Source organism: Monodelphis domestica, chromosome 5 (assembly GCF_027887165.1).
Source record: "Monodelphis domestica isolate mMonDom1 chromosome 5, mMonDom1.pri, whole genome shotgun sequence".
NCBI lineage: Eukaryota > Metazoa > Chordata > Mammalia > Didelphimorphia > Didelphidae > Monodelphis > Monodelphis domestica.
In genome coordinates this window covers 26,764,163-26,790,221 of record NC_077231.1, presented here as the reverse complement: position 1 = coordinate 26,790,221, position 26,059 = coordinate 26,764,163, and the positions used below count along the sequence as shown (strand labels likewise).

The following is a 26,059-nucleotide window of genomic DNA, read 5'->3' as shown; positions in this document are numbered from 1 at the left end:
TCCAGTTTTCCTCTCTCTCCATTCACGCCCTACCTCCCATCCCAATTGTTACCAGATCTGGCCCTGGAGCTGGATGGGAGCCAGAGGCACAGGCAGTAGGGATTCGGGGTGATGGCCACAGACACCCCACTTTCTATAGCCTGGGGTCTGATTTGGAGGGATGCTTGGATCACTCTCCACCCTTAACTTTGAATTATTCTCCCTTACAGATGCTTCCCACCCCCAGTCTGCAAGAGACTGAGATTTCTGGGGAGAAAATGCCTCTCCCAGAGGAGAGGGGTGCAGGGCTTGAAATGTCTGGGCCCTCTTCTGTCCCTGACCTTGCCATAATCCTCTCTGATTGGGTGATGAACTCCTCATCTTTGCCTTTTAATCTGGGTTCCCCATCCCCCCCATTCCTATTCCCTCATGCCTAGAAGGGGCACCACCTTGGGAAACGGGAGCAGAGAGAGGGAGACCTTGGGGTAGGAGGTTAGGGTAGGAGGCCTAGCTTGGGGGGAGGCAGGGGAGGTAGAAGGCAGACAGGCTTCTTTGTCTTTGTCTTTCTCCTCCACCTCACCCCCCCCCCCCCAGCCTGATCTGTGCTCCCGCCCCCTTGATATCCCAGACTCCCTGGCTATTTAAACTGAGTGCCCCTCCGGGCACTGTCCTTGTGCCCGTCATCCATCATCCACCATGCCTCCTAAAAAAGACGTCCCAGTGAAGAGGCCATTGGGACCTTCTGCCCCCAAACCGGCCGCCAAGCCAGCAGTGGCCCCTCCAGGGAAGCCCAAGGTTGAGCCAACTGCTCCCTCTGCCTCAGCAGCTCCCACCAAGCCCCAGGAACCCCCCATTGATCTCTCCAAAGTGGTGGTGAGTCTCCCAGCCATAAGGGCCAAGATGAAGAGGGGGGCAGGGAGGGGAGATTGGGGAGGCATCTTTAGGAGATAAGGATTTGGAGAGATGATGAATGGTTGGGGGAGGACTTGTAGATGGAGTCGGGAGAATGGGACACTAACTGTGTGGGGGTTTCCTTAGCTCCCCCAGCACAGACGCGGAAGCCAGATACTAAATTTGTAGAATGGGGTTATCAGAGGTACCCTAATTTCTCTGCTCCCACATTCACTGTCCCCCCTCTCGCCTTATGGCATTATGGCAGATAACAGCACCCCTTTCCACCGGGAGTGGAAGACAGAAATGTGGGGAGCCTACGAATCTGGGAATCGAGATGCTCAATTCTTTGTGTGGGACTGTTTGGGAGGAGAGGGCACGAAGGGGCTGGGGGGGGCCATCTCTATTCTTGCACTTAAGGGCCCAGGAAAAGAGGCCAAAAGGGAGGGAATGAGGCAGTTTGTCTGAGAAGGGAGGGTCGGGAGTGGGACTTGTTAGACAATCACAGCTGGGGGTGTGGAGGTAAATTTAGCTTTTGTTCAACTGTGGGTTATGTGAGGGATGCAGGCTTTGGAGAGCCAGGGGGAGGGCAACAGGTGGTGCTGGATTAGCCCTGTTTCCCAGGAAGGTCTTGCCTCCCACAAACGCCCTGCTGGTATTCTCCTAAGGCTTGGGGCTGGGAATGGGACTCGGGCACTCTTAATACCCAGCTAGGTCCTTTTGGGCCACTTCATAGAGGCTGCCAATTAGAAGGGATGAGGGTGGGGGGGTTGGCTTGGACTGGGGGTTTCATGGCACCCCATCCATCTTCACGCTGTCTTTTCCTTCACAGATCGAGTTTAACAAGGACCAACTGGAGGGTGAGGAGACCAGAACCAACCATCCCCCACCCACATATCTCAATACTCCACATTCTTCTCTTTCTGTCTCCCTGTGTCTGTATCTTTTTTAACAGCCTCAGAGCTACCCTCCATGTTAGTTCTGTCCTCCTTCCACCTTAGTCAATTATTCTGAGCCCTACTTCCAAACTGGAGAAGGAGGGAACCCTTTGGCTAACCCCAACTCCCTCCTCATTCCCAGACTTCAAAGAGGCCTTCCAGCTGTTTGACCGAATAGGAGATGGGAAGATCTTGTACAATCAGTGCGGGGACGTGATGCGGGCCCTGGGCCAGAACCCTACCAATGCCGAGGTGCTTAAGGTCCTGGGCCACCCAAAGAATGATGGTGAGATTGCAGGAACGATGCAGCAAAGTTGGCGGGGGGACCTCCTAAAGGTGCTACTAAGCCCTAGAAGAGTGAGTTGTTTATCCCCAAAGCGATGTTGGACAAGGTAGCGACAGGATCTGGGGATTCTCTAGAGGTCATTCCGTTCTGGTAGGAATCAGACTGGACGAGCTCTGAGGTCCCTCCTAATCCTGAGCGTCTGAAATTTGATGCTAATAAGGTCTAAGGGACAATGAAAATCAGAGCCAGACTAGAAGGGTACCGATGGGCTGGATGGGTTGTTTCTAAAGGGCCTGGCCTCTGGCTAGAGATCACAGGTAATTGGAGTTGGAGCTTGGAGTCCCAGAAAGGGGTCACTTAGCACCCTCCTTCCCCCTCCATCCACTCCCTCAGAACTGAACTCTAAGCGTGTGGACTTTGAGACTTTCCTGCCCATGCTCCAGTCAGTAGCTAAAAGTCGGGACCAAGGCACTTACGAGGACTATCTGGAGGGCCTTCGAGTGTTTGATAAGGAAGGGAATGGTACAGTCATGGGGGCTGAACTCCGCCATGTCCTCACCACACTGGGTAAGATGCAGAGGTAAAAAAGGTGGAACATGGGCGGAGATGATGGGGGAGGCATTAGAGGAAAGATTGGGGCTGAACAAGAGAAGGGAAGAAGCTGTATCGAGGGGGCATAGGGAAAGGCTCATGGTATGTCATGGGAAAAGGGACTGTTGTAAGGGGCAGGACAGGCATGGCAATGGTTCCTGGAAGAGACTTTATTTGAAGCAGCATGCAGTGTTAGGGATGTAGTCAAGAGGGGAAAAGACCCCAAACTCCAGGGAACATGATCCATGGGATTTCTTAATGTTCTGACACACTGAAGAACAGAGTAGAAAGTTGATGAATCTTTCTACTTGGCCTTGGCCTTGGCCTCCAGTTCTTCTGCCACTCATTTGCCATGACCTTGGGCAAGTCACACCAGGAGACAATGAAACGTGAGCTTCCTGGGCATGCGGCTAATATAGGTGAAGTCATTTTGAAGAAAAAGCTTCACAAAAGCATGGCACTGATAATATTTATTGTGGGACACATGGGACTTAGCTGGTTGGTGTCCTTCGTACTTGAAGAGGGCCAGAAAGACATGACCAGTGATGTCCTTTGCTAAACTCCAGCATAAATTGGATTTAAGTGAAGCAGAGGGGTACAAAGTCTTCCAGAGTCATCAAAGTCCAGTGGCAAGACAAAAGGTGGAATGACTGGGGATGGGACTAGGGAGGAAGGGAGAAAGAAGACTATGGTGCTTGAGTTTGGAGAATAAGATGAGGAGGGAGTACCGGCTTTCAATGGGATGTTGGGCTGGAAGGGAGGAGGCTCCAAGTTTATCTGTTTCTGACATAGGGGAGAAGATGACAGAGGAAGAGGTGGAGACTCTCCTGGCTGGACATGAAGACAACAATGGCTCTATCAACTATGAGGGTGAGAGGACTGGGTGGGAGAGGGGAAGCCAAGAGAGGTGTGTGTGGGGGGGTGTGGGTGTCCTATAAGCCAAGGAGAGATGGGAGGACTGGGGTTCTTGCTCCTGACCCCCATCTCTCACTTTCCTTCCACAGCCTTCCTGAAACACATTATGTCAAGCTGAGGCCTCAAGGTAGAGGGATCCCAGCCCCAGCTTCACCCCACCTCCTCAGCTTTCTCCCCACCTTTTCCCTCCACCCCATCAGTAGCTTCAGAAGCATTAAGGAACTCTGGAAATGTGGTTGAATTTGGACTCCAGCCCTTGGGTTCAGGCATCATCTTGGCTATAAAAGGCCAACCCTGTTTTCTCCCCTGGAGATGAAGTGAATACTGGCGTTAGCAAACTCTCAGGGTTCTTGTGAGGAAGAAATAGGAGTTGTTTCCAGCAGTTTCCCCTTCCTTGCTCCCGAGGGATGGTGGTGGTGGTCTTGGGGGTGACCAGTGGCAGGGTACTATGACCTACCCAAACACTTTTTCTCTCTAGATCCTACTTCTCTCTGGCCAGTGTTTTCCTGCATCCTGGAGATGAAAAGTCCAGTGCCTTTCACATAGTAGGCAGTCAGTAAAATAGCTGTTGCATAGAGAATGAAGAAGGATGGTGAGGAAGGGGATAGATGATCTCTGTCGTCCCCCTGCCCTCACTTTATTTTCCATAATAAAGTAATGGACTTCTAGTATGTGTCTTATTTGGAAGAGGTAACGATTGGACCTAGGCATAAGAACTCATCTTCATCTTCTCTCTGCCAGGCCATCCACACCATGTTTGTGGGTGCTTGATTGAAGAGGCACAAGACCTGATTTTAAACACCATTTGTTGTGTGACCTTAGGAAAGTCATTTAAACTTACTTTTAGTTACTTAAACCCTAGTTTCCTTCATGAGGGGGAAGGATTGGACTAGATGCCTTCTCAGATTCAACCCTAAATCTATGATGTCCAGAGCCTCCACATTCCAGGACCTTGTTCTCCTACTCAGTTGTAATATACATAAATTGGGCCTTCCTTCCCAGTATCTAACCTCCATAAGTTATAGAACTGGAACCGATGTGTAGTCCAGCCCCTTCCTTTTGCAGAAGAGGAGGAAACTGAGGTCCAGAGAATTTGATGATTTGGCCATAGACACACAGGAGAGAGAGAGAGAGAGAGAGAGAGAGAGAGAGAGAGAGAGAGAGAGAGAGAGAGAGAGAGACAGAGAGAGAGAGACAGAGAGAGAGAGAGAGAGAGAGAGAGAGAGACAGAGAGAGAGAGAGAGAAAGACAGACAGAAAGACAGAAAGAAAGAAAGAAAGAAAGAAAGAAAGAAAGAAAGAAAGAAAGAAAGAGAAAGAAAGAAAGAAAGAAAGAAAGAAAGAAAGAAAGAAAGAAAGAAAGAAAGAAAGAAAGAAAGAAAGAAAGAAAGAAAGAAAGAAAGAAAGGAAGGAGGGAAGGAAGGAAGGAAGGAAGGAAGAAGGAAGGGAAGGAAGAAGGAAGGGAAGGAAGGAGGGAAGGAAGGAAGGAAGAAAGAAGGAAGGGAAGGAAGAAGGAAGGGAAGGAAGGAGGGAAGAAAGAGAAAGTGAGAAATAGAGAAATAGAGAAAAATGAGAGAAAGAAAAGGAAAGGAAAGAAAAAGAGATGCAGAGATAGAGAGACAGAGAGAGAGGGAGACAGGGAGAGACACACACAGAAAGAGAAGATAGAGACGCATACACAGGAGACACACAGAGAGTGTCAGAGGCCCTGGGTTTGAATTGAGACCCTGCGGCTCAGTCAGATAGATGTCCAGTTGAGTCCAAGCGCCCAAGTTCAGGGTGTCCCCGTCCAGCAGAAGGTGGGAAGCTGTGGGAGCGCCAGAGTTTCCGGTGCCGCCCCCAGCCCGCTTTCTCCTCCTTCTTATTCTTCTCCTCGCGGAATGTCCGGGAATGCCTGAGGTCCGACCAGCTACAGGATAACCCAGTGGCTCATCTGCATAAACCTCAGACAGGGCCTCTGATTGGCTAAGTCTGTAGAGGGTGACGTCACGAGACGCTCTAAGGGCAGATTGGAGGAGGGGAGAGGGCCGGAGCCATTACCGCAAAAGCAGCTGCAGCACTAGCAGCATCTATATCTTCAGTATCTCGGAGCTGCTAGCCAAAATGGTGGGGCCCTGGAGAGGAGCAGGAAGCCTAGGGAGAGGCTGGGCAGGGGCCTGGGGGCCAAGGTCACCTGGGTTCCTGCGTTCTGTTGGGGTGGGGCCACGGGGGGGGGGGCGCAGGCTCGGAGCTTGTCCCTCCCTGGGGGCCGCTGGCCCGATGGGTCTCATTTTGCTGCTGAGGGTTGGAAGCTGTGGGAGGTGGTAGGCTTGGGGCTGGGGGCGCCGGGGGTGCAAACCCCAGAGGCTGACCGCTCCTCCTCTCTGTTGGGCCACAGTGTGACTTCACGGAAGACCAGACGGCAGGTGAGCCCCCCAGGTGCCCACATCCGTTCCCAGGCCCCCTCCCCCGGGGCGTCTGTCCTTTCTCCCGCTGGTTTCCTTCGAGTTCTCTCACTCTCTCTCCTCCTCCTCCTCCTCCTCCTCTTCCTCCGTTCCCCTCCCCCTCCTCTAGATTCGAGCCCTAAGCACTGGGTGAGTTGGTCTTGAGATTCTGGCGTGTTAAGACCTAACCCTTGGGTGTGCCGTGCCGATTTGGGGAGCGGGGAGCGGGCGCCTGCTCTCGCCTTCCCCCTTGTTCACTGACTTCCGTCCACTCTTTCCCCATTCGTGCGGTTCCCGTGTGTCCGCCCTGCCCTGTGTGCTGCTTGGGGTTGGGGGAAGGGCGGAGGAGGGCGAGGGACTTCTGCGGGGCCCAGGAGCATGGGAGGGAGCGCGAAGCCCCGTATCCTCCGGGAATGGGGGGGACGGGGTCCTTTGGGATGTCCCGAGCCCAGGGCTGCACCTACTTCCTTATAAGGCCTGGAACCCGGCCTGGGCGGTGGCGCATTCCTAGTTGGAGTGAGTGAGTGAGTGAAGGCGGGCTCCAGGGGGCGGGGAGAGAGGGAGGGCGAGTGGGGAGATGAGCGCCCCCGGGCCTGGGCAGAACCGGGCCAGAACCAATATGGGACACCTGAGCAGAAGAAGTGAAAGCAGAGTCGGGAAGGTAGAGTTACGCTGGAGTTTGTTTTCCTCCGGGCCAAAGCGAGTAGGCGCTGAGCCCCGAGATGCAGGCTGGGATATCCGCCCCCGTTTTTGACAGAGTTCAAGGAGGCCTTCCAGCTCTTTGACCGAACCGGGGATGGGAAGATCTTGTACAGCCAGTGCGGGGACGTGATGCGGGCCCTGGGCCAGAACCCTACCAATGCTGAGGTGCTCAAGGTCCTGGGGAACCCCAAGAGCGATGGTGAGAGCGCCCAGAATGACCCGGGGTGCACGGAAGTCCTCCGAGAGTGCAGAGCTAGGGGGAAGGCTCTGCCTGGGCCGGAGTTGTCAGTGCCAGTCTGTGGAGGGTTCTAGATCCTGGGGGGGGGCCACACTGTCCCTTTAGCCTAGGGAGCCCGGGAGATGGCCCAGCAGCGGCCCCAGGCTGACTCCCGGCCCCTGGTTCTGTGGGTCAGAGATGAACGTGAAGGTGCTGGACTTCGAGCACTTTTTGCCGATGCTGCAGACGGTGGCCAAGAACAAGGACCAGGGCACCTATGAGGACTATGTAGAGGGGCTTCGGGTGTTCGATAAGGAAGGGAACGGCACCGTCATGGGGGCCGAGATCCGCCACGTCCTCATCACCCTGGGTAAGTGCCCCCCTGGGACCCGAGCCCCGGCCCTCCCCGCCCTGTGGCTGCCCTGAGAGTCCGCTCTCCTCCCCACAGGTGAGAAGATGACCGAGGAAGAAGTGGAGGTGCTGGTGGCGGGCCACGAGGACAGCAACGGCTGTATCAACTATGAAGGTGAGGGGCCGCTCCGCCGGGAAGGGGCAGGGGCAGAGGGAGGGTCAGCGGTCAGTGCCACCGCTGCCACCTGAGGACTAAGGAGCACCCTGGAGGCGGGGCAGGGGAGAGCCCGGGTGAGGGTTGCAGGCCACCAAGGACTAGACTGTGTGCCCTCACATCCCTGTGTGATGCCCCACTACCCTGTGTGTCTCGTCTTCACCATTGATGTCTCTTCCTTCCTGCAGCGTTTGTGAGGCATATCCTGTCGGGGTGAAGGGCCCCGTGGGGCGGGTACGGCTCCTCCCAGCCTCTCCTCCCTCCCTTCCCGTGTCCTTCCTGTTTGCTCTTTGTCCCCTGCCTCTGCCCCCCTGGCATGCTTCTGCATGGACCTGTGGGATAGAGAAGGGTCGGCTAGTGCCCCTGCATAAAGGAAGACTGTGGGTGTCCGTCCTGGTCCCCCCCAGGCTGGGACAGTCTTGCTTCAGGGTCCTATCTCACCCTTGTCCATCTCCCCGGAAGGGTTTGGGCGATGGGGGAGGGTTGCCCGCCCAGCTCCTGCTCAGTCGACTCCTTTGCTCTTCCCTTTTGCGGGGCAGCTTGGAGGCGCTCCCCTCCTCCCAAATAAAGCCGCCATGTTCTGCCCTTCCCCTGCCGGGGCCTGACAGTGCTTAGAGGTAGTAGTTGGGGTTGGGGGTGGGCACCTCCTACCTCTGCTGTGTCCTTGCTGCTTGGGGGGCCGGGACTAACAAGCTTTGGGAGGGAAGCTGGGGCAGTGGGGCCCAGTCAGACCTCCTAGGTGGCTCTTCTGGCCTGCAGTCACCCCAGGGCGGCCCTTGGGGCCATTTCCACTCCTGCCACCTCAGGGGGTCTACATGCCCCACCACCCTTAGCTAGCCCCTCCCTCTCTGCTGTTCCCTGGCTCACCCCCTTTTGTCTCCACAGAGCTAGTGCGGATGGTGCTGAATGGCTGAGAACGGCGCCCCTTTTCCACCTTGAACACCCCAACTTTCTCAGTGTGAAAACCATCCTCTGGCCCCTGATGTGACCAACTACATTTTCGGGGCCACCAACATCCCTACTCTCAAGCCCTGCCACGTGTCCCCTCTGGATTCTTTGCTCTCTGCTGTCACCCAATAAATTTGCTACCGCTCCTTTGCGTTTGGTTTGTTCTCAGTGCCTTTGGGCAGTCAGGGAGAGGGTGAAGTGTTGGCACCCATTTTCCCTTTCAAGGGCCAGGACGGCAGCCCAAGGGGTAAGTGAAGCCAGGGTGGATGGGCCAAGGATTTAGGAACAGAAATCGTGCCATCCCTCCTACTGGGGCCTCATCCCTGTCCCTGGCATTGTTCCCACCACTCCCCCACCCATCCCATACCCTGCCTAGGAAGCTAGAGATGCGTTCAAAGTTCTCAGATCCCAGCAAATGGCAGCCTGAGTTCCTGGATCCCCTAATATGGGAAGGAAGAGAGCCTCTAGTCCCTAAAAGGTTCTAAACTTCAGTTTGGGAGGGGCTCTGTGCTCATGCTTCAGGAAAGTGGGCAAGGGAACAAGTCAGATCGAGGAACACAACGGCAGGAACCACGAGATGGAAGTGAAAAGCAAAATTAATTTATAAAAAAAAGGAAATTTACAGAAGACTTTTTAACAGGAGAAGGTGCTGAGCCACAGACGGGAGGGGAAGAGTAAGTGTGGGTACATTGTCAAAGGGGTGGGGGTGGGGAGGGGGGTGCTGGCTCCAGGAGGAGGGTAGATCTGAGTCAGCTTTGCTTTTACATCCAGGATGAAGCAAGAACTCAAGAGTAGGAGAGGTGCTGGCAGGAGCCCTTGGCTCCCCAGGACACCCCACGTTCCTCCCTGCAGCCCCAGGTTCCAGAGATGGTGGATCCCTTGGAGAACTGAATGCTTCTGGTGCTCTCGGGAGGGGAAGGGTTGAGATCACAGGAGGGAGGTGCTTAAGTGCTTTCTTTTTTCATTCTCATTTCAGGTTTTCAAAACCTTCCATCTTCTGCCAACTCTGCCTTTCATCCCCTCATTTAAGTTTAGGCAGCTGGGATGCAGACTCCAGTCCCTCCTCCTGAGCATCTTCTGAAGGGCTCTAAATCCCTGCCAGCCCGCCCCCGTACACTCACACTCACACTCACGCTCACACTCACACACACTCATACTCACACTCTAAGCAGCCAATTAAAAAAAACACACATAAAACTAACATTTAGAGGGATTTGCCTAGCTGGGGGCAGGAGGGAGGGCCTAGAACAGTGACATTATCTGAGGAAGCAGCAGCAGCAGTTTATTCTCAATGATCTGGGGAGAGGACTGAAGGGACCTCACAAGAGTCAGGAGGCTGAAACTGGGGAAAGGAAGGGGAGCCCAGAGGCTACTGTCTCCCTCTAGAGTTCCCTCTAGCTCTCAACCCTGTTCTTGTCAATCCATGGCATCCCCTCCCACCTTTCTTTTGCATTGGAGGAAGGGAAGGGGGAAAGCTCTAATGGGTGGGATTCCTCTCCAATTCCTTCTTTCCCTTTCAAAGTGTTTGAATTTATTATCTCTTAAAAAGGATTCCACAAAGCTGCATGAAGAGGGGGCGGCACCCCGAGAAGTGGTTAATCAGAACCTGGTCTAAGTGCCCACAGCCAACAGCTCCCTACTAGCCCCCCATCCCCGGGCCAAGCTCTCCTAGTACCTTCCTCAGACATCAGTAATCTCTCTTAAATACACGTCTTCATACAATCAGATAGCAAATTTATGCCTGAGAGGCACAAATGGGCATGGTAGGGAATGGGAAGAGGCCTTTCCTTACATGGTGCTGGGTCGTCCGGGCCGGGGAGAGGTCCACCTTGTAAAGGGTTTGGGGAGGCAGCACATTCTGTCCTTTGGGGTGGCCAGGCGGTTCCAGGAGGCCAAGTCTCCAAACCAGGAATGGGCAGAGAAGAGGTGTCCTGCTGGCTTCTCACTGCGGTGGCACCGGGGTCACCGTGCCGGGGCTGGGGGCTGTAGGGTCAGGGGGTATCGGGGTGCCTGGGTCTGTGAAAAAGAGGAGGACGAATCAGCTCATCTGAAAGGCAAGACTCCCATTTGGGCCAAGGATGGGTGAGATACTGTGGGCTGGTACCTAAGAACGGAGAAGGCTGTTGCTCCCCCAGCCTCTCCCTTGCTCCCCTGGGCCATCTAGTAAGTGATCCAGCGCAACCCCAAGCAGGTCTTCTCAGCCTGTAAGCTCGAGAGCCCACATCTCTCATGACAGGGTCAAGGGTTGCAACAGGGACCATTTGGCCACAAAATAAACATGCAGAGGAGACGCCGGTCATGCAAGTTAGTAACATAGCGGAGTCCACAGCGTGAGCGCTTTGCAACACGACCCTCTCTGACCCTCTTCATGCCAACTGTTACAGCTGTGTCCCAGCCCTGGGCAGGCTGGGCTCCTAGTTCGAGGGTTGGCAGAGGAGCATTAGAGGGTCCCCTTGTTTGATATGAGCAGAGTCAGGGTGCAGCAAGGGACGGGAAGCTCTAGGGAGCTACTGATCTTCCTATTTGTCCCTGACCCCCCCATTCCCTCCTGTCCTCCCCCCAAGTCCCCTCCTGTCCCTTCTCACCTGGCAGCAGGCTGGCACTGGGCATGAAGTTGCCCTGAACAGCCGCCACAATAGCAGGGCTCTGGGCTGCAGCGGATCCCAGCCCTGGCCCGAGAGGCAAGGAGGATGACATGGTGGTGGTCGCCGGCAGGTTAGGATGTAGAGGGCTCGCCATGGACACAGGCAGGTTAGGTGGAGGGAGGGTTCCCGGGGCAAACGGAAGATGGTGGTGATGCCCATGCAGGTTAGGAGGAGGAGGGAGGTTAATATTGATGGAATCAGCTAGGCTACTAAATGGGATGATGGATGACGGAGGAGGAGGAGGTGGCATGCTGAAAGGCAAACCCAAAGCATTACCGGCCACACTTGGGTGCCCACTGCCTGGCACTGCCCCTGGTATCATTGAGGGAGGAGTTTGTTGGCTGGGGAACGGTGAGGGGCCTAGAAAAGAAAGAAGAGCATGTCAAGAGTTAAAAAGTCCATTTCCTACTCTGTTTGCTTGGCCAAAGAAACCTCCTTCTCGTCAGTACTGCATGAGCCAGGACAAAGGACAGCATTGCAGAGTAAAGAGCATTGAATGGTCAAATAGGGTTCTCGGTTCCTCTAACTTAAACTCCTCAGAGTCTCAGTTGCTTCATCAGGAAAATGGAGACAAGCACATTCACACACCTAGCCAAAGGTATTGTCACAAGATACATAAAAATTGTAATGAACCGTCAGGAAAAAGTCTCGTATTCGGTTTCCCGGGCATGGGGTTGGTGCTGTCAAATGTCAGGACAAAGAGCTTGCCAGTGAGTGACCTCTACTGGCTTACAGATGGAACATCATCTGGCCACTGGGCACCCCTTCTGTCCCTTCACCAGGCCCCCTAAGAGGGCAGCCTCGACCATTTGGCTAGTGGTCAGAGTACCCTAACACCGGTACACTATGCCCAGAGGACACTGGCCTCGATGGGCCACAATCCCCCCACCATTCTCAAGGCAAGAAGTTCCAGGACATAATCTGATAACTCACCATGGGGTCCAGTGGGGGGTGCTCCAGGTGGCACGGTCCCAGGCTGGGGAGCTCCGGCTGGCTGGAGCTGTTGTGACCCTGAAGCTGACCCTGTCTGTCCCATCTGTTCAGTGGGGGCCAAGCCACCAGGAGGGGCTCCAGTACCAGCAGGAGTGGGAGCCACAGAGGGTGGAGCCACAGTCAAGCTGTGGGCAGGGGGTGGCACAGAAGCTCCTGTGGGTGGAACTGGCTGGGAGCCAGGGGGTAAGTTTTGGGGAGGCTGCTGTTGTTGTTGGTGCATTTGCTGGAAATGCTGCTGTCGGGCCCTCATCTCTGCGTACTTCAGTTGTTCCATGTGGAAGGCTTGTCTGTCAGCCAGGAGCTGTTGCCTCTGGTATTCCAGCTGTCAATGTGATTTGGGCATTATTATGCCAGCTCAGGAGGCAGCAGAAGCAATACCTTGACACCCTCATTTGTTTCTGCCCAGCCCCTAAATGCCAATTAGATGACCCAAGCATGGTTTCATATTTGTTAGGTCAAATCAAACCCGAATCCCTATGCTTGATTTCCAGAGTATCTTCCTTAAAGGTGCTTATTACAGCATATAGTCTCCCCTCCCCAACAAGGCTCCCTCCATAAGCTCTAAGGAAGGTGGGATCAGGTCTCACCCAGTACCTAGCACAAGGATGGTAATATTTGTGGAATGATAAAAGAAATGAATAGATGGCTTCTTCAGCCTCACTCAGCTAACTGGCCCTCCACCTTTTGCACATAACGTACTCTTTCCTACTCTCAGCTCTCCCTCTCCCTCCCTCCCTCCACCCTCCCTCTTTCTCTCCTCTCCCACATCCCTCTCCCTCCATCCTTTCCCCTCTCTCTTTCCCTCCCTCCCTTCCTCTTTCTCTCTGCCTGGGTTTCCCCTTCTTCTCAAGACAAGGGGCTGCTCATAGGCCCAATCCCCCTACTGGTCTACATAGGAGTTGTAACTTGTTCCCCTTTCTTTAGGTAACTCGGTGGGCCCCAGCCCCTGGAGGCTAGCTCTATTGGTCCCAGACTTAGTGTGAAAACCCAGTTGGCCCAGTCTCCTGTAGCTCTAAACTCTAGAATTCCAGAGAACCAGCAGCCATAGCTTCCCCAGGAGCTGGGATTATAGGTATGCACCACCATGTCCAGTTGTTTATCCCCTTCTTCAAAACCTAATTCAAAGTTCCCTGACCAATCCACAAACGCTTATTAAGTGCCTTCTCTGTGCTAGATATTGTTTTTGGTGGTTAAGCTACAACAACAAAAATGAAACCATTCCTCAACTCAAGAAGGGCAACATACATACATACATATATATATATATATATATATATATATATACACACAAGTATGTCCCCAAAAGATACAACATAGCATGGCAAGGGAGACTTGTAGGACCAGGAAGGGCTTCATGAAGGTGGCACCTAAATTTTGCCTTAAGGCCTCTGATTCTGAGCTCAACTGAACTCTCTGAAGTCTTCTTGGGATTCATCTATTTACTGTATGTTTGCATTAAAATATTTGCATTTATAGGTCCTTTATCTCCCCCCAAAAGTCATTGTTCCTTCCCATGGTCACTCTTTCATCATCAGCCCCTTCTGCTCCTTCCCCAGCTCACATTCTTGATAGTAAGCCCCCCACCCTTTCTCCACCCCCAAACCCGTGGCCCTTTCTTCACTCACCTGCACTCTCACACCCACTGCCTCACTTTCCTCTTAGCTGCCTGGGGTCGACTTTCCCCTGCTCTGGCCTTGGCTACTCTCCACTTGTCAGGAGCCCTGCCAGACACCGCTTTCTCTCTGCTCTGCAGCTTCACTTTCTGTCCTAAACTGAAACACTGGCTCAATGATGGGGGTACTTCCAGAGCTCCTGCTGAGACCCTGGGGGAGGCGCTACTCACGGCCTCTCGCTCCCGGTCCATGATAGTCTCCAGCTCCTCAAAGTGCCGAAGCTTGATCTCCAGTTTCTTCATCTGAGTCTCCACTAGCAGGGCCACCAGGGACTTGATCTTCCTCTCTTCAACAGCAGCCAAGTGCTGAGGGAAGGGGAGAAGAGGACACTGAGAGGCATTCACTGGGGAGATCTCAAAAATTATAAGGACAAGAAAAAGTCTGGCAGTCTCCAAGAGGTCGCCAACTACCCTAGCCACAGTTCTGATCCAATATGGAGTCTGACATTTTAAAAAAGGTATTAAGAAATTGAGACAGACATCAAAGAACAAAACACTATGTGTGACCTTGGGTCACACATTTAGCTTCATTTGTCTAGCCTCTTCTATCTTATCTTAAGTTGTTACTAGGATAGAAAGGTTTTTTGTTTTTTTTAAGGAAGAAAGAAATGAGATTATTTAAGGTAGAGAAGGAACTAAAATACACTACCTATAACAGTTGGGTCACCTAGTATTCTCCATCTCTATTAATGATAGTAGAAAGGAAAGAGGTAAGAGAGCAGAGAAGAATTTCTTGTGAGCAGTAAAGAGAAAGCAAAGAATGTCAGTTCCTTTCCCAGAGAACCTAAAACAAAAGTGACTCATGGACAAGCAGGCTGACTGAGTGGGAATCTATGCTCTGGTGATCTCAAGGCCAATGCCTCACCTTGGCTTTTACAGCAGCTGCCGCCAAGGCAGCAGCAGCTGCAGTGGAGAGGTTGCCTTCACCAATGTCCCGTTCCACCTTGGTTTTCCTGTCCCCCTCAGCCTCCACCACATCCTTTAGCACCTCCTCCTGTCCTTCCTTTGGCTCTTTTTCTTTTTCCTGGTCAGCTAGAAATTGGAAAACAAAGATTAAATTAGCTCTATGGGTTGCCATCTTTCCCTCCTGGCCTCTTGCCCAACCCATCCCAAAGCCTCACCCATGGGGTCTCCATCACTCTTCTCTGATTCTTTCTCCATATCCCCTTCCTTCCCCTTCTCTTCCTCCTTTTTGGGTGCTTCACTCGGTTTATCCTTCACTTCTTCCTCTGTGGCAGCTCCTCCTTCCCGAGGTTCCTAAAGTCCCAGAAGGAAAAAGGGAATCAGAAATGGAATCTCTGGATACACATGGAAGAATGAATCTTATGTGAACCTCGTATATTGCTTTGCCTTGAGAGGCTGATTTGGGGATACACAAGACATATCCAAAATGCTTCACACTAGTTTCCACTTGTTCTCTACCCCATGGTCTAGCCAGAACACTAATCCAAGAAGCCAGAGCTGCTGTACCTTGGGCTCTTTTTTTTCCTCTGCAGCCTGGTTTTCTGCCCGAGGCTCATCGGTTCCACTTTCTTCTATAAGAGAGAGAGAAAACAAGAAATGTGACCAGAGAGGTAGGGTCTAAAACTGACCTCCAATTTTTTCCACTATGCTGGTCAGAACTACAGGGTGAGGACAAACAAAGGAGGGGCAGAGATTATCCGTCACAAGTCTCATAAGAGGCCTCTACAGAAGACAGAAACACCTGCCCACGATAACACAGAAGGGCAGTGTCCTTACCAATCCGATCAGGTTCATCAGAGGTGGTTCCTGCGATGCCACTACTCTCCAAACCAAAGGATGGGTCTGCCTTGCCCGTCATCTTGGCTGCTTCCTCCACCTTTCGAACATGGGCCTCCACCAGGGCTGTGGGAACTTCCTCTTTCATCTTGGAGAACTCCTCTGCAATGCCCAGAAAGGATGCATGGTGGTCATTAAATCTGACGGTCTGGAGGGTCTTCCCCACCTCAGAGGGAAAGATCAGTACATCTACTACTGACCATGCAGAGCCCAACTGTTTGGAGGCCTGGGCTGGCCCTAAGCCAGTGGGGCTGGTGGGCCAGACAACCTTTGATATAACTGGCTGTGTGAACAGGCAGAGGACACCGTTTCCATATTACCTAAGGCCGACTTGGCAGCAGCAGAAGCCACGCGGGGGTCAACCACAGAGGCCAGGAAGGCAACGGTACTCATGACAGGGTTGCCAGACTGGCTGAAAGGGATAGGCTGGTAGGCAAGGGGGCCCAGCGAGGCCTCGGAGTCTTCAAGATATGGGTCTTCAATGGGCAAACGGAGGAAGTGCAGGATGCACTCATCCTGTGTACGACTCCCTACGTGCTCTGACACCTTGTTCCAGTCATCTTTGTACATTTCCAGTGCCTGGGAATGGGGAAAGTCATGACTTAGCCAGGCAGCACCAAGAAAGAGGGAAGAAGGGTGTAGGACAGTTCTTCGTTTAAAATATGACATTTGTTGACTGAATTGATGGTTCAAATTCTGCGTGAGAGAGTTCTCCAGAGCATGGTGAGAGGGCAAGTCCGGAAGGGGAGAAAAGACACAATGCCCTGGATGTCCCAATTACCTCCAGAAGTAGTAGAGTCTCCTGTTCTGTCCACTCACGGGTTGCACTGGCTGCAGCTTTGCTCTACAGGGAATGTAGGGAAGGGTAAAAGGAAAGAAGGCAGAATCTGTAAGGAGGTAGCTTCCAGTACTGATTGCCAGGCAATCCGGATGCTGCCCCCCCCACCCCCGTCTCTGAATTCCACCCCAAGTTTCACACCTTGGAGGGAACATTCTTTTTGGTGTACATATCTGTCCGCAGTCCAAAATTCTGCATGTCTGTTGGTTTCTCTTTGCCTTTGTCAGGAAAGTTGAGCATTTGCTGGGACGCTGAGGTCTGCTGTTATGAGGGCAGATTGAGCAAAGACAGGGTAGATGAGACCAGGACAGAGAGCCTCCTGCCCCGCGCTCTTTCCCTCTATTTTAGCACTTCGTATTTCCACAGCCCGCCCCTCGAAGGGTGCTGCGCTCCACCTACCAGCTCTGGCTTCCCCTTAGCTGTCTCTGGCACCAGATCATCTAGCTCTTTGCCTTTTCGCCCAGCCTTGTTGTCAGCATCCACTTGGCGGCCCTGGTGGACAAAGCTTGGGGTCACGGGGGCTGGGCAGGTTCAACATGTGAAGTACGTGGAAAGTGGGGACCGCTCTCCCTGCCATGGCAATGTGGCCTATTCATTCCCTCACAGAACCGACAGGAAGAATTTGGCATACTCTTCACTTAGATATGTTTCTCTGTTCCTAGAGAACTGACCTATATTTGTGGTTCTGACTCTGAAATGTATGCATGGCTGACTTCTAAGCCTTTTTTATAGGTAAAATGGAGATGACTGTCTACCTGCCTTACTCTCCTCAAAGGGCTGCACTGAAACACTAAAATGCCTCATGAGGAAAATGTTCTAAAAGCTCTCTCAGAGCTCTGTTTTCTTGGGTTTTTTTTTTCATACACGTTTGTCTCCTGTATTAGATAGTCTGTCCCTGAGAAATTTTTCCTTTCCTTGCATGTTCACTTGGCAAAAGGATGCTATTAAATACGTGGGGTCTGACTTGCCTGGTCCCCTTTATCCCTCCCAAAAGAAGGTAGAACTCTAACAACACCCTGGGGTCTGCCCATCTCCCCATTCCCCAAAACCATAAATGGAAAGTCACATTTGTGTGCCCCCAGCCTATTCCCTCTAGCAGCCCACTCGTACCTGGGGTGTCTTGGGTTGCAGGGGCACCAGCCCTGAGGGTGTGTCAGCGAGGACGTGGAAGTGAGAAGTGGGTGGGGGTCCCATGGGAGTTGGACGACTCTCTGCATCCACCTGGTAGTTGATCAGACCCCACTGTTCCAGGAAGGCATGGACCCTGCGAGGGCCAGGAGGCAGAGAAAGAGGTCATTGCCGGGCACTCCCAGAAGCAGAGGGAGTGCTTTCTTTCTGTGCCTTCCCCTTCTTTCCCAACAGTTCATCTACCTGGGGTTTCTACTTCTGCCCAGAGACACTTGAGGGCAACCTGGACTCAGGTCTGGCAAGGGAAACCAACATCCTCACTACCTTCTTTCACCAGTCACAAGTCCTACCTCATGATGGCACAGACATCACCTGCCAGGTTCCGGCGGCAGGCAGTGGAGGTGAGGTACTCTTGCGGGTTCAGGCGGTAGGTATCAATCATGAAGTTTCGATAGGCCAGGTAGCTGAAAGAATGGAAGAAGGCTTGGCACAAGCAAAGACAAGTTAAGTGAAAGGGCTACAAGTCAGATCAAATACAAGATTAGCATCTAAAGGCAGCAAGGTAGCACAGTGGAAAGAGAGCCTAGCCTAGAAATGGGAGGTCCTGGGTTCAAATGTGGCCTCAGATACTTCCCAGCTATGTGACCCTGGGTAGGTCACTTAGGTCACTTAACCACAATCACCTAGCCTTTACATTCCTTCTGCCTTGGAACTGATACTTAGTAAGTATAAAAAAGAAATAATTTTTTTTCTCTCTCTAGAATACAGACCTAGTAGTGATATTACTGGACCAAAAGGGTATAAGTTGTTTTATAAATAATTTTTTCAAAATGGGAATTTATGATCTAATCAAAGAGTTGGCTTGGCAGAAGAGAAGAATAGTAAGGGTTATGCAATTGAGGTTATGTGACTTGCCCAAGGTCACACTGCTTAGGAAGTATCTGAGGGCAAATCTGACCCAGGACCTTTTGACACCAGGTCTAGTGCTCTATCCCCTGAGCCACCTAGCTGCTCCCGCTATTTTCTCTTTAGAATCAACTTCATGTGGTTTCCCCTCTTGGAGTCTTTGTGTTCTTGTTAGAGACTTGTCTAGTGTTTAAAGAACCTCAAACAAATATTAACATGGACTTGGGTTAAGGAAGTCTTTCAGAAACCCCAACAATGTACCACTCATACCCAAACAGCACTCTAGGGCCAAAAAGACCACCCCCGGCACTGAAGTATTAACACCGAAGGTAGGGGAAGCACAGGCTGAGGCTTCCTTACATCTCTGGGGTCTTGGATTTGTTCTTGCCGTTGAAGAATTCTGGCAGAGCCCTCCTCTCAATAGCGTGGACGCTGTAAGAGAAAGCAAGGAGGTTTTAGAAGGAACCAGTGGGTAAGGAGAGACTATAGAGGCTTCAGACCTAGGATTTAGAGCTAGAAGGTATTCATTAAGCAGAGTCCATCTGTTCTGAATAGGAGAAAACTGAGCTGCATAGACAATAAGTGACTTGCTCAAGGTCACATAGGTAGTAGGGAGTGAACCAGAACATGGACTCAAAGGCAGATCCTCTGACTCCAAAGCCACTACATTGGACAGAGGAACAAGTAGCCAAAGTTGGCAGCAGGAAGGATAGAAACTGGCTGTTAATCTTGCTGGCCAGAAGGCTATGGACTGAGGCAACCCTGTGAGGCTGGGTAATCTTTCAAGACAAGAGAGTGTTATCTTCTATCTGGGTTAGAGCAGGGGCTCCAGAAGACATCAGCAAACTAGAAAGAAAAAGAGCCATCAAGAAGTCGAGATATTCGTACCTATTGTAGTCAAACCAGGCCGCGTAGCTAGGGATGATGATGTGGTGGGTCTGTTCGGTCACATTGTCTTCATGCAGGTCAGGGTTCTTGGTCTGTTCACCCTTGTTGCCAGTGCTGCTCTCATCCTCATCCTAGAAGCACGGAGAGGCCGACGATGGAGCAGCCCCCTTTCGTCCTTGTACCAGCTCCCATTCCTCCCACATCTTGGGTGGCGAACATTTGGGACAGGGAAGGGGGGCACGTAGCTAAGGGCTCCAGGCCCTCTTTTATGAGGCTTGAAAAGCAGCCAGAACTGGCCCTAGATGGCAGACCCTCGCCAATTCTGGAAAGGAAGAATCTTTGTATTTATTATTATTGTTGTTCATCTTCCCACCTTGCCTGCAGTCTCCATGCTCTCATCCTCCTGCTCATCTGGAATGAAAAATGTTGGGCATGAAGGGAAGGTTAATTTCCTAGACAGGTGAGTAAAAAGCACCCCCACAGGAAACCCCTAGCTAGGCCAACTCACCTGGAGCAGAAGGGCTAGCCAATCCCTTAAAAGGTCCCTCTCCTTCCCCCTGGCAAAGGTAGCCACCCTCTTCCCCACCTCAGGTTCTTCCTCGTTGCAAGTCTCCCTCCTTACCAAGGTCAGTCATGGTGCCTCCTTTAACGGGTGCCGATTCCGAGTCCTTCTTGGTATTGACTATATTGAGACAGAACTAGGCTTTATTACAAGGCTCCAGCTTCTACTGCACAGAATGCTTTACAAAAATGATCTCAGGCGAGCCTCACAATAACCCTGAAAGGTAGATGCCGTTATAATCCCCATTTTACAGAAGAGGAAACTGAGATCAGCTGGTCAAGCGGCTTGTCCAGAGTCACACCACTAGTGAGGGTCTGAGGCCACACAGGGGCTGGGCTCTATCTACTCTAGCTGCCTCTGCCCTCCAATCCCACCTTCTTCAGGAAGCTGTTTTACTACAAAACGTCTTTCCTTCTCATTTGTTCTCAAACGCGCCTGCCTCAACCGCTTTATTCTCCTCTCTGTGAGAGTCTTCCGAGCCCACCTGTCTGGCCTAAGGACTACGAACCCTTGGCGGGCAGGGGCTAGGGGTGACCGCTGCTCTCCAAGGGGCCGACTGGGCTGGGGGCCCTGGGCACAGGTCTAGGCGGAGGCCAGCGCTCACCGGTCTTGGGCAGCGTCACTTCTTCCACGTTGGGGACTGGTGAGGGCTCATCCATGTCCTTGGTCAGGTCCTCTTGTTCTTCTTCTCGGTGGCCACGCTTGGATTTCGTGTAGGGTGTGGAGGGCCTACATACGATAGGGAAGGGGGGAAAGAGGCCAATGGCAGCTTCCAGAGAGGCTGGAAAGCCTCGGGAAGAAAAGCAGGACAAGGTCCTTGGATGCGGGCTAGGTCTGAGGAGAGCTTCGGAGGCAGGCACAGGCTTTGGCTTTAACAAACCAATGCGAGCCCAATGATGGACAGAGGTGCAGGCGGCCACCTACCCCTTCTTTGCATTTTTCTTTTTGGCTTCGGGGGTCGGAGAGGGGGAGGGGGAGCGCTTCCTTTTCTTGTAGTTGCTGCCCTTCTTGTCTCGCCGGTCTGAATCGGGGCTGTTCACCTGCAGATGGGGAATTGTGTCAGGAGGGTGCCCGCGGGCGTGACGAGGGCAGGAAGCAGCGGCGGCGTCTCACCTCGTCCGTCAGGGTCTTCGCCGAGATCTTCTTGCGCCGGGACACAGGGTTCTTGTCATCGTTCACTTCGTAGTCTTCTTCATTCATCCACTCGTTGAAAGTATCCGTGTCCAGAATCCACTTTGCATGAACCTGCAGAAGCGAGGCCAGGCTCTGTGAGGCCTCTCTAAGGCTCCTGGGCTTCCCCGCGTGCCCTGGGTCGCTTATGAACCCAAAGGGGAGGCCAAAAAACCCTCTGATTTGCCCTCAAAAATCAGTCCTGGACCCCAAATAAGGCAAATATCTTTCTCTAGGCCTGGAATAAATGCTGTCTCTGTCTTTGATGGTTCCTGCCAGGCCCAGCAGAGGCTGTGAGCTTCAAGCCATTCCTCCCTAGCCTCCGAGTTCCTGGAGAGCAGGTCGGCGAGCATCCTCCGCTGCCCCAAGCGCAGTGGGGGCTCAATAAATGGGCACAAGCCGGCTGGGCCGGTTACCTTCCTCGGCTTCTCGGGTGTCGGGGCGTCTTCCACAGAAGCTTCCACTTCACTGGCTGGAATCCAGGTATCATAACTGTGATGGGAAAAGCGAGCAGGACTGTACAAGGGAGGAGAGCTCTGAAGAACCAGGTCAAGACAAGGCGCTCTCGGATATCCGAAAACCCCTCCAACCAGGATCCCTGCCTGGCTGCTGCCTAGCCACCCAGGGGGCTGCGTGCAGATCATCCCTCTCTTCGAATGCTGTCCGGAGGGGCCAGCTCCTCACCTGTCGGGATAGTAGCCCCAGTGCAAAAGAACTTGCTTGTCCCTCTTCATGACTGGCCGTACCCATTCCTCTGGGAGAAGGAAGAAGAAAGGATGTGGGTTGGGCGTGTAGGAGGAAAGCGAGGCAAATCACCCCGAGGTGAAGCTGCCTCGGGGTCAGGGGCCCGGGGCCTGAGAGGTCCCTCTACGCCTCTCCTCGGCCAGGGAGCTTTTCCTGAGTGAAGGAGAGGAGGCCCTCTTCCTCCCTCTCCCGTCCGCAAGCCTCTCTGGGGATGCGCCCAGCTGACGCTTACCTTCCTCCAGGTTCCCCGGAACAGGGCACACTATATGCGAGGCATTGCTCTTATCTTCAGTCACTGTTCCCTGGGAGCAGAACAAAGCACATCAGGCGGGGTTCACTCAGTGACCTCTGCTCATCGAAAGAAGCCAGAGCAAGTCTCCCCTCGGAAGGGATCCTTGAGTGGCCGACTGGCCTTTCGGCAGATGGTTTTCTTTGGGTGCTATGAGTCGAAAGTCCCCCGGAATTTACAAGTTAAGCAGCTAGGTATTTAGCCGAGAGCTTAAAGACTTCTAACCTACCCAGAAGACAAGCTCTGAATGAAAAAATTCCGATTCAATGTACCTAGCAGCAAATGCCTGCTCAATGCGCAGGTAGTCATTTCACGAGCTGCCTTCTTCCTATGATAAAGTTCTAGCACTAACTCTAGAGGCTCCATTGTGGCTGGGGTTGGGCAGAACAGAGCCTGGAGCAGGCTCAGTGTCTTGAGTTTCTCCTTCCTCCTATTTCCTTAGCTAGTGAGAAGCACTAGCCAGCAGCAAGGACTCGTCCAATGCTACTTCTTGAGAAAAAAGCTTGAAAAAGGAAAGTCACGGGATTTCAAGGGTCCCTCAGGCCCCTCTATTTACCTGATGCCTTTTGATAATATCCTTCAATTTCCCGAGCAGCTTGAGGTCAATCTCTGGGTGTAGGAAAATATTGGGTCTTGCCAAACAGTTATTCTGTAGGAAGGATAAGCCGACAGTCAGGTGGGTTGGAGTATTCTGAATTCTCCCTGCAGGATAAGGAAGGGGCCAAAGGGGCCATTCTGGCATGTACCTGCACCAGGGACTTCTCAATGGTCATGAACATTTCCACATTTCGGTCCATGCGGGATGGATTCTGGAAATCATAACGCCGCCTTGTGGAAAGGCAAGAGCCCAGTGAGTGGCATAGCCCAGGCCTGGGGATGGGGGTGAGGGTGGGAGGGACACATGACTTCATAACTTGGGGAATTTAAACAAGGAGCAAAAAGAGCCTCTCCCTGGCAGGCCTGTTGTCCCCACGGCCAGCTGGTCTGAAAGCCTCAGGCTCTCACCTCTAGAGACCACCAAACCCCACCCTCCTGCTAAATCCTTTGGCTAGCCCATCTGTTTTGTTTTCTCACCTTACAGCCAGGGGGGAAAACCTTAGCCCTTCTCCCACTCCCAAACTGGGCACAGATTCTTCTCAGAACAGAAAGTAAAAAAGATATCTATTCTAAAGGAGAAAGAAAAAGACAGCTCAAAAGAATCCCTGCTCTCCCACTAGGTCAAGCCCATTGATACCCTCACAATAAAATGATCACTAGCATTCCTAGCCATATCCCTTCAAAGACTCTGGGTTAAAGGGGCAGTTAGATGGCTCAGCAAATAGAGGGCCTGACCTAGAGACCCAGAGATCCTGGGTTCAAATGTTACTTCAGGTAGAGTGACCCTGGGCAAGTCATTTAATCCCAATTGCCTAGCTCTTACCACTCTGGCTTTGGAAACTGTTCTGAGATAGATGATAAAGGTTTAAAAAAGAGACTGAAACTGGTTGATCAGGGTGGCCCATTCCCATCAAACTGAATCTAAGAAGAGTCGGAGGATCTCTCACCATCCCTGGTCACTCTTGAACTTGTAAGCAGCTGCAAGGATGTGACAAAGGGAGCCTCCCGCTTTGAAATCTAGGAAACATTTGATCTGCAAAACCAGAAGTGATGTTGAGAAGCTGCTGAAGAGTGGTAAGAGTGTGTGGGTGTGCTGCCTCCCCTCTTCATTCACATTTATCTTCAGGAACAAGGGACAGCCATAATCGGGGCCCCAAGCCCTTAGGTCGTTCCCCCAAATCCCCAGATAAGAGTAGACTAGTCTAGGGGTGAGAGGGCCTGGGATCCCCCCCCCAGCAGACTCACCGGAAGTTTGGTGAGCGGTGCATTGCTCACATGCTTGCCAAAGACCTCCTCTTGGAATTGTAGCAATTGTACCACGAGGCTAGACAAGGACTTGTTGGTGGGTGGTTCCGCTTGGATATACTAGGGAGAGAAGGAGTGAGGAGGCTCTCATCAGATCTCCCATAACCCCCGAACTAGAGGGAGAAGCCTCCCCAAAGACAACTCTGTGAAGAGGAGGCTGAGGAGAGAACCCTTCACCCAGGTGGGAGCAGCTCCAGGAGCTAAAAATCCTGCAGCCAGCAAATACGAGCGGCCAAGAGGGAAGAAGGGCCTTCTTTCTCCAGCTTTTCCCTGCAGTGGGGGCTGCCTGGACCCTCTCAGCTCAGGGCCATAACAGGCTTTCTGGAATCCAGCCTATGTTGTGGGGGGAGAGGAGAGCCCTTTGGGACTCCCTGAACAGAGGAGGAGGGAAAGAGATGAAAATCGTGGGCAAAATTGCTTAAGAAAGGCAGGCCAAACACAAGGGCCTTCTTCGGGTCTGGTTGTACACTGAGACCTCCATTAGATCATGAGGTAAGGAAGACCTTCCCTATAATACCCTGCTAAGGGGGGCCAGCCCTGAAGGGGGAGGGAGGAGCCCGATGCCTACAGACCCTCACAGCCACCGCCTTTCCCAAGCATCCCCAGGCACTACTTCTCTCTAGGAACTCTGGGCTGTAACCCTTGGAAAGGAAACCTCTAGGATTTCTTTTAACCTTCTGACCTCGAGAGGGAGGCTGGCACAAGAGCTCCAGGGGAAGGAGAGGTAGCCCAAGGGAAAGGGAAGTGACCAAATGCTCCCCAGCTCCCAGAATTCTCGGGCCAAGCCCCCAGTCCGGTCTCCCTCCCAAAGGTCAGGGCTTGTCCCTGCCTGGGAAGCAGAGCAGCAGCTGACTGTCAGGATTCTGACACCTGCACAGAGCCAGCGAGCACAGCTAGCTTGTAGCCACAGTGTATCCAGAAGCCTGAAGAAGGAGCGGAGCAGAGCTCCGGCAGCAAGGCGGGGTGGCGGGGCAGACTTCTGAAAGCCAGAACCCCCCAAAGAAGGGCCCGAGCCCCGTACAAACTGGCCTTCCCCCCGGGAAGAGGGGGGGGCCTCGGAGGAGAAGCCCGGAAAGGCGGCCGCTGTCTGGCCTCCAGACAAAGGACCGGACCGAGAAGGAGATAACACTCCCGGAACCTTTTGTTCACTGCTTTCCTCCGGCCAGCCTTTTAGGGGGAGGCAGAGTGGTCCGAGCCAAGTCCGGGCCAGGAGGGTACATTATTTCACTGTAAACTGGTAAGGAGAGAAGCACAATCCCTCTTCTTGGGCTCCCTAAGCCGGCGATGGGAACCCCTTATATGGAGGCAGAGCGGACAGGTAACAGCTAGATCTTCTCCCCCGCCACTGGGCAGGACAGCGGCCTTCCCTGCGAGGTCTGCTCTCGGGCTCTCCCTCAACCCCAGACCTACACAAAGCCAGGGGGATTCCTCGAAGCTCGCCCCCCCCCCCCGGGCTTCAGGGCTTCGGCCCCCTTCCACCCCCGGGCCGGCTCCCGGCCTTCCCGAGAACAGTCCAATAAACCACAAAGAGGAAGATGATGGCGTTAATAATAGCCAATAGTTCCATAGCGCTTTCAGGTTCGCAAAGCGCTTTCGAAGTGTTCTCTCAGAGGAGGGCGGCGATAGGGGGTCCGCTGGAACCTCGGAGCTGGAGAGGGGAGGGGGAGGGGACGCGAAGTCCGGGAGTGGGGAGGGGCGGCAGGGAGCAGCGGGGCACCAGAGAGGGGACAGCGGGGGAGGGGACAGCTGGCGGAGGCGGGGAGGGCCGGGCCTTGCGCCTCGAGGTTGGCCCGCAGTGTGTGGGGGCCGCGGGGCCCCTCCACGGAGGGGGGGTCGACTGTGGGGTTTCCAAGCTTAGCCAACGTCCCCCTTTGTCGCGCCCGCGGCCCCGGCCCGGCCCGGCCTGGCCCGGCGAGCCGTGCTCGGGCCCGTACCTTCTTGTAGTTCTTGCCGAGCCAGAGCCGCACGTTATCAAATTGGGTCACGGTGTCTGCGGCCTCGTAGTACTTCACGTTGGGGCCGCCATCCTTCTTCCGCACCGCCATCTTCTCCTGGCTCCCCCCCCCAG

General features: G+C 53.1%; 3 protein-coding genes across 14 annotated transcripts; 2 read left to right on the top strand and 1 right to left on the bottom strand.

Moving 5' to 3' along the window:
- The first annotated feature begins 627 nt into the window (after positions 1–627).
- MYL6B (myosin light chain 6B) lies at positions 628–4,268 on the top strand. Its single transcript, XM_056797903.1, has 7 exons — positions 628–852; positions 1,703–1,730; positions 1,951–2,094; positions 2,488–2,661; positions 3,478–3,555; positions 3,690–3,727; positions 4,079–4,268. The coding sequence occupies exons 1-6, from the start codon at positions 676–678 to the stop codon at positions 3,716–3,718; spliced, it is 630 nt and encodes a 209-aa protein (XP_056653881.1). The 5' UTR covers positions 628–675; the 3' UTR covers positions 3,719–3,727; positions 4,079–4,268.
- Positions 4,269–5,452: 1,184 nt separating this feature from the next.
- Positions 5,453–8,600, top strand: MYL6 (myosin light chain 6). 3 transcript variants are annotated; one of them, XM_056797914.1, is made up of 7 exons: positions 5,555–5,705; positions 5,977–6,004; positions 6,780–6,923; positions 7,138–7,311; positions 7,390–7,467; positions 7,695–7,740; positions 8,392–8,600. In XM_056797914.1, the coding sequence occupies exons 1-6, from the start codon at positions 5,703–5,705 to the stop codon at positions 7,721–7,723; spliced, it is 456 nt and encodes a 151-aa protein (XP_056653892.1). In that variant the 5' UTR covers positions 5,555–5,702; the 3' UTR covers positions 7,724–7,740; positions 8,392–8,600. The 3 variants fall into 3 exon arrangements, with proteins under 3 accessions (XP_056653891.1, XP_056653890.1, XP_056653892.1); XM_056797913.1 differs by lacking the exon at positions 7,695–7,740 and having other exon boundaries at positions 5,453–5,705; XM_056797912.1 differs by having other exon boundaries at positions 5,554–5,705; positions 7,390–8,600.
- Positions 8,601–9,032: 432 nt separating this feature from the next.
- SMARCC2 (SWI/SNF related, matrix associated, actin dependent regulator of chromatin subfamily c member 2) lies at positions 9,033–26,058 on the bottom strand. 10 transcript variants are annotated; one of them, XM_056797861.1, is made up of 30 exons: positions 25,926–26,058; positions 23,932–24,051; positions 23,634–23,719; positions 22,836–22,959; positions 22,646–22,738; positions 22,033–22,102; positions 21,741–21,810; positions 21,473–21,548; positions 21,000–21,131; positions 20,811–20,926; positions 20,491–20,615; positions 19,947–20,006; positions 19,698–19,735; positions 19,325–19,455; positions 18,797–18,868; positions 17,881–17,994; positions 17,513–17,666; positions 16,802–16,894; positions 16,544–16,663; positions 16,346–16,408; positions 15,885–16,143; positions 15,505–15,666; positions 15,235–15,299; positions 14,886–15,021; positions 14,630–14,796; positions 13,936–14,070; positions 12,033–12,414; positions 11,376–11,459; positions 11,040–11,123; positions 9,033–10,470 (listed from the first exon to the last, which is right to left on the bottom strand). In XM_056797861.1, the coding sequence occupies exons 1-30, from the start codon at positions 26,034–26,036 to the stop codon at positions 10,397–10,399; spliced, it is 3,516 nt and encodes a 1,171-aa protein (XP_056653839.1). In that variant the 5' UTR covers positions 26,037–26,058; the 3' UTR covers positions 9,033–10,396. The 10 variants fall into 10 exon arrangements, with proteins under 10 accessions (XP_056653839.1, XP_056653840.1, XP_056653835.1 ...); XM_056797862.1 differs by having other exon boundaries at positions 22,836–22,917; XM_056797857.1 differs by having other exon boundaries at positions 11,040–11,459.
- Position 26,059: the final 1 nt, after the last annotated feature.

Bases quoted from the DNA above. Each gene is read 5' to 3' on its own strand.
- MYL6B (XM_056797903.1), top strand. From the start codon at position 676: ATGCCTCCTAAAAAAGACGTCCCAGTGAAGAGGCCATTGGGACCTTCT. The intron at 853-1,702 runs GTGAGTCTCCCA...TTTCCTTCACAG, and splicing joins TTGATCTCTCCAAAGTGGTG to ATCGAGTTTAACAAGGACCA. The intron at 2,095-2,487 runs GTGAGATTGCAG...CCACTCCCTCAG, and splicing joins GGGCCACCCAAAGAATGATG to AACTGAACTCTAAGCGTGTG.
- MYL6 (XM_056797912.1), top strand. The intron at 6,005-6,779 runs GTGAGCCCCCCA...CGTTTTTGACAG, and splicing joins CACGGAAGACCAGACGGCAG to AGTTCAAGGAGGCCTTCCAG. The intron at 6,924-7,137 runs GTGAGAGCGCCC...TCTGTGGGTCAG, and splicing joins GGGGAACCCCAAGAGCGATG to AGATGAACGTGAAGGTGCTG.
- SMARCC2 (XM_056797857.1), bottom strand. From the start codon at position 26,036: ATGGCGGTGCGGAAGAAGGATGGCGGCCCCAACGTGAAGTACTACGAG. The intron at 19,736-19,946 runs GTAAGGAGGGAG...TTTTCATTCCAG, and splicing joins AGGCACCATGACTGACCTTG to ATGAGCAGGAGGATGAGAGC. The intron at 18,869-19,324 runs GTACGAATATCT...TTTCTCTTACAG, and splicing joins GCCTGGTTTGACTACAATAG to CGTCCACGCTATTGAGAGGA.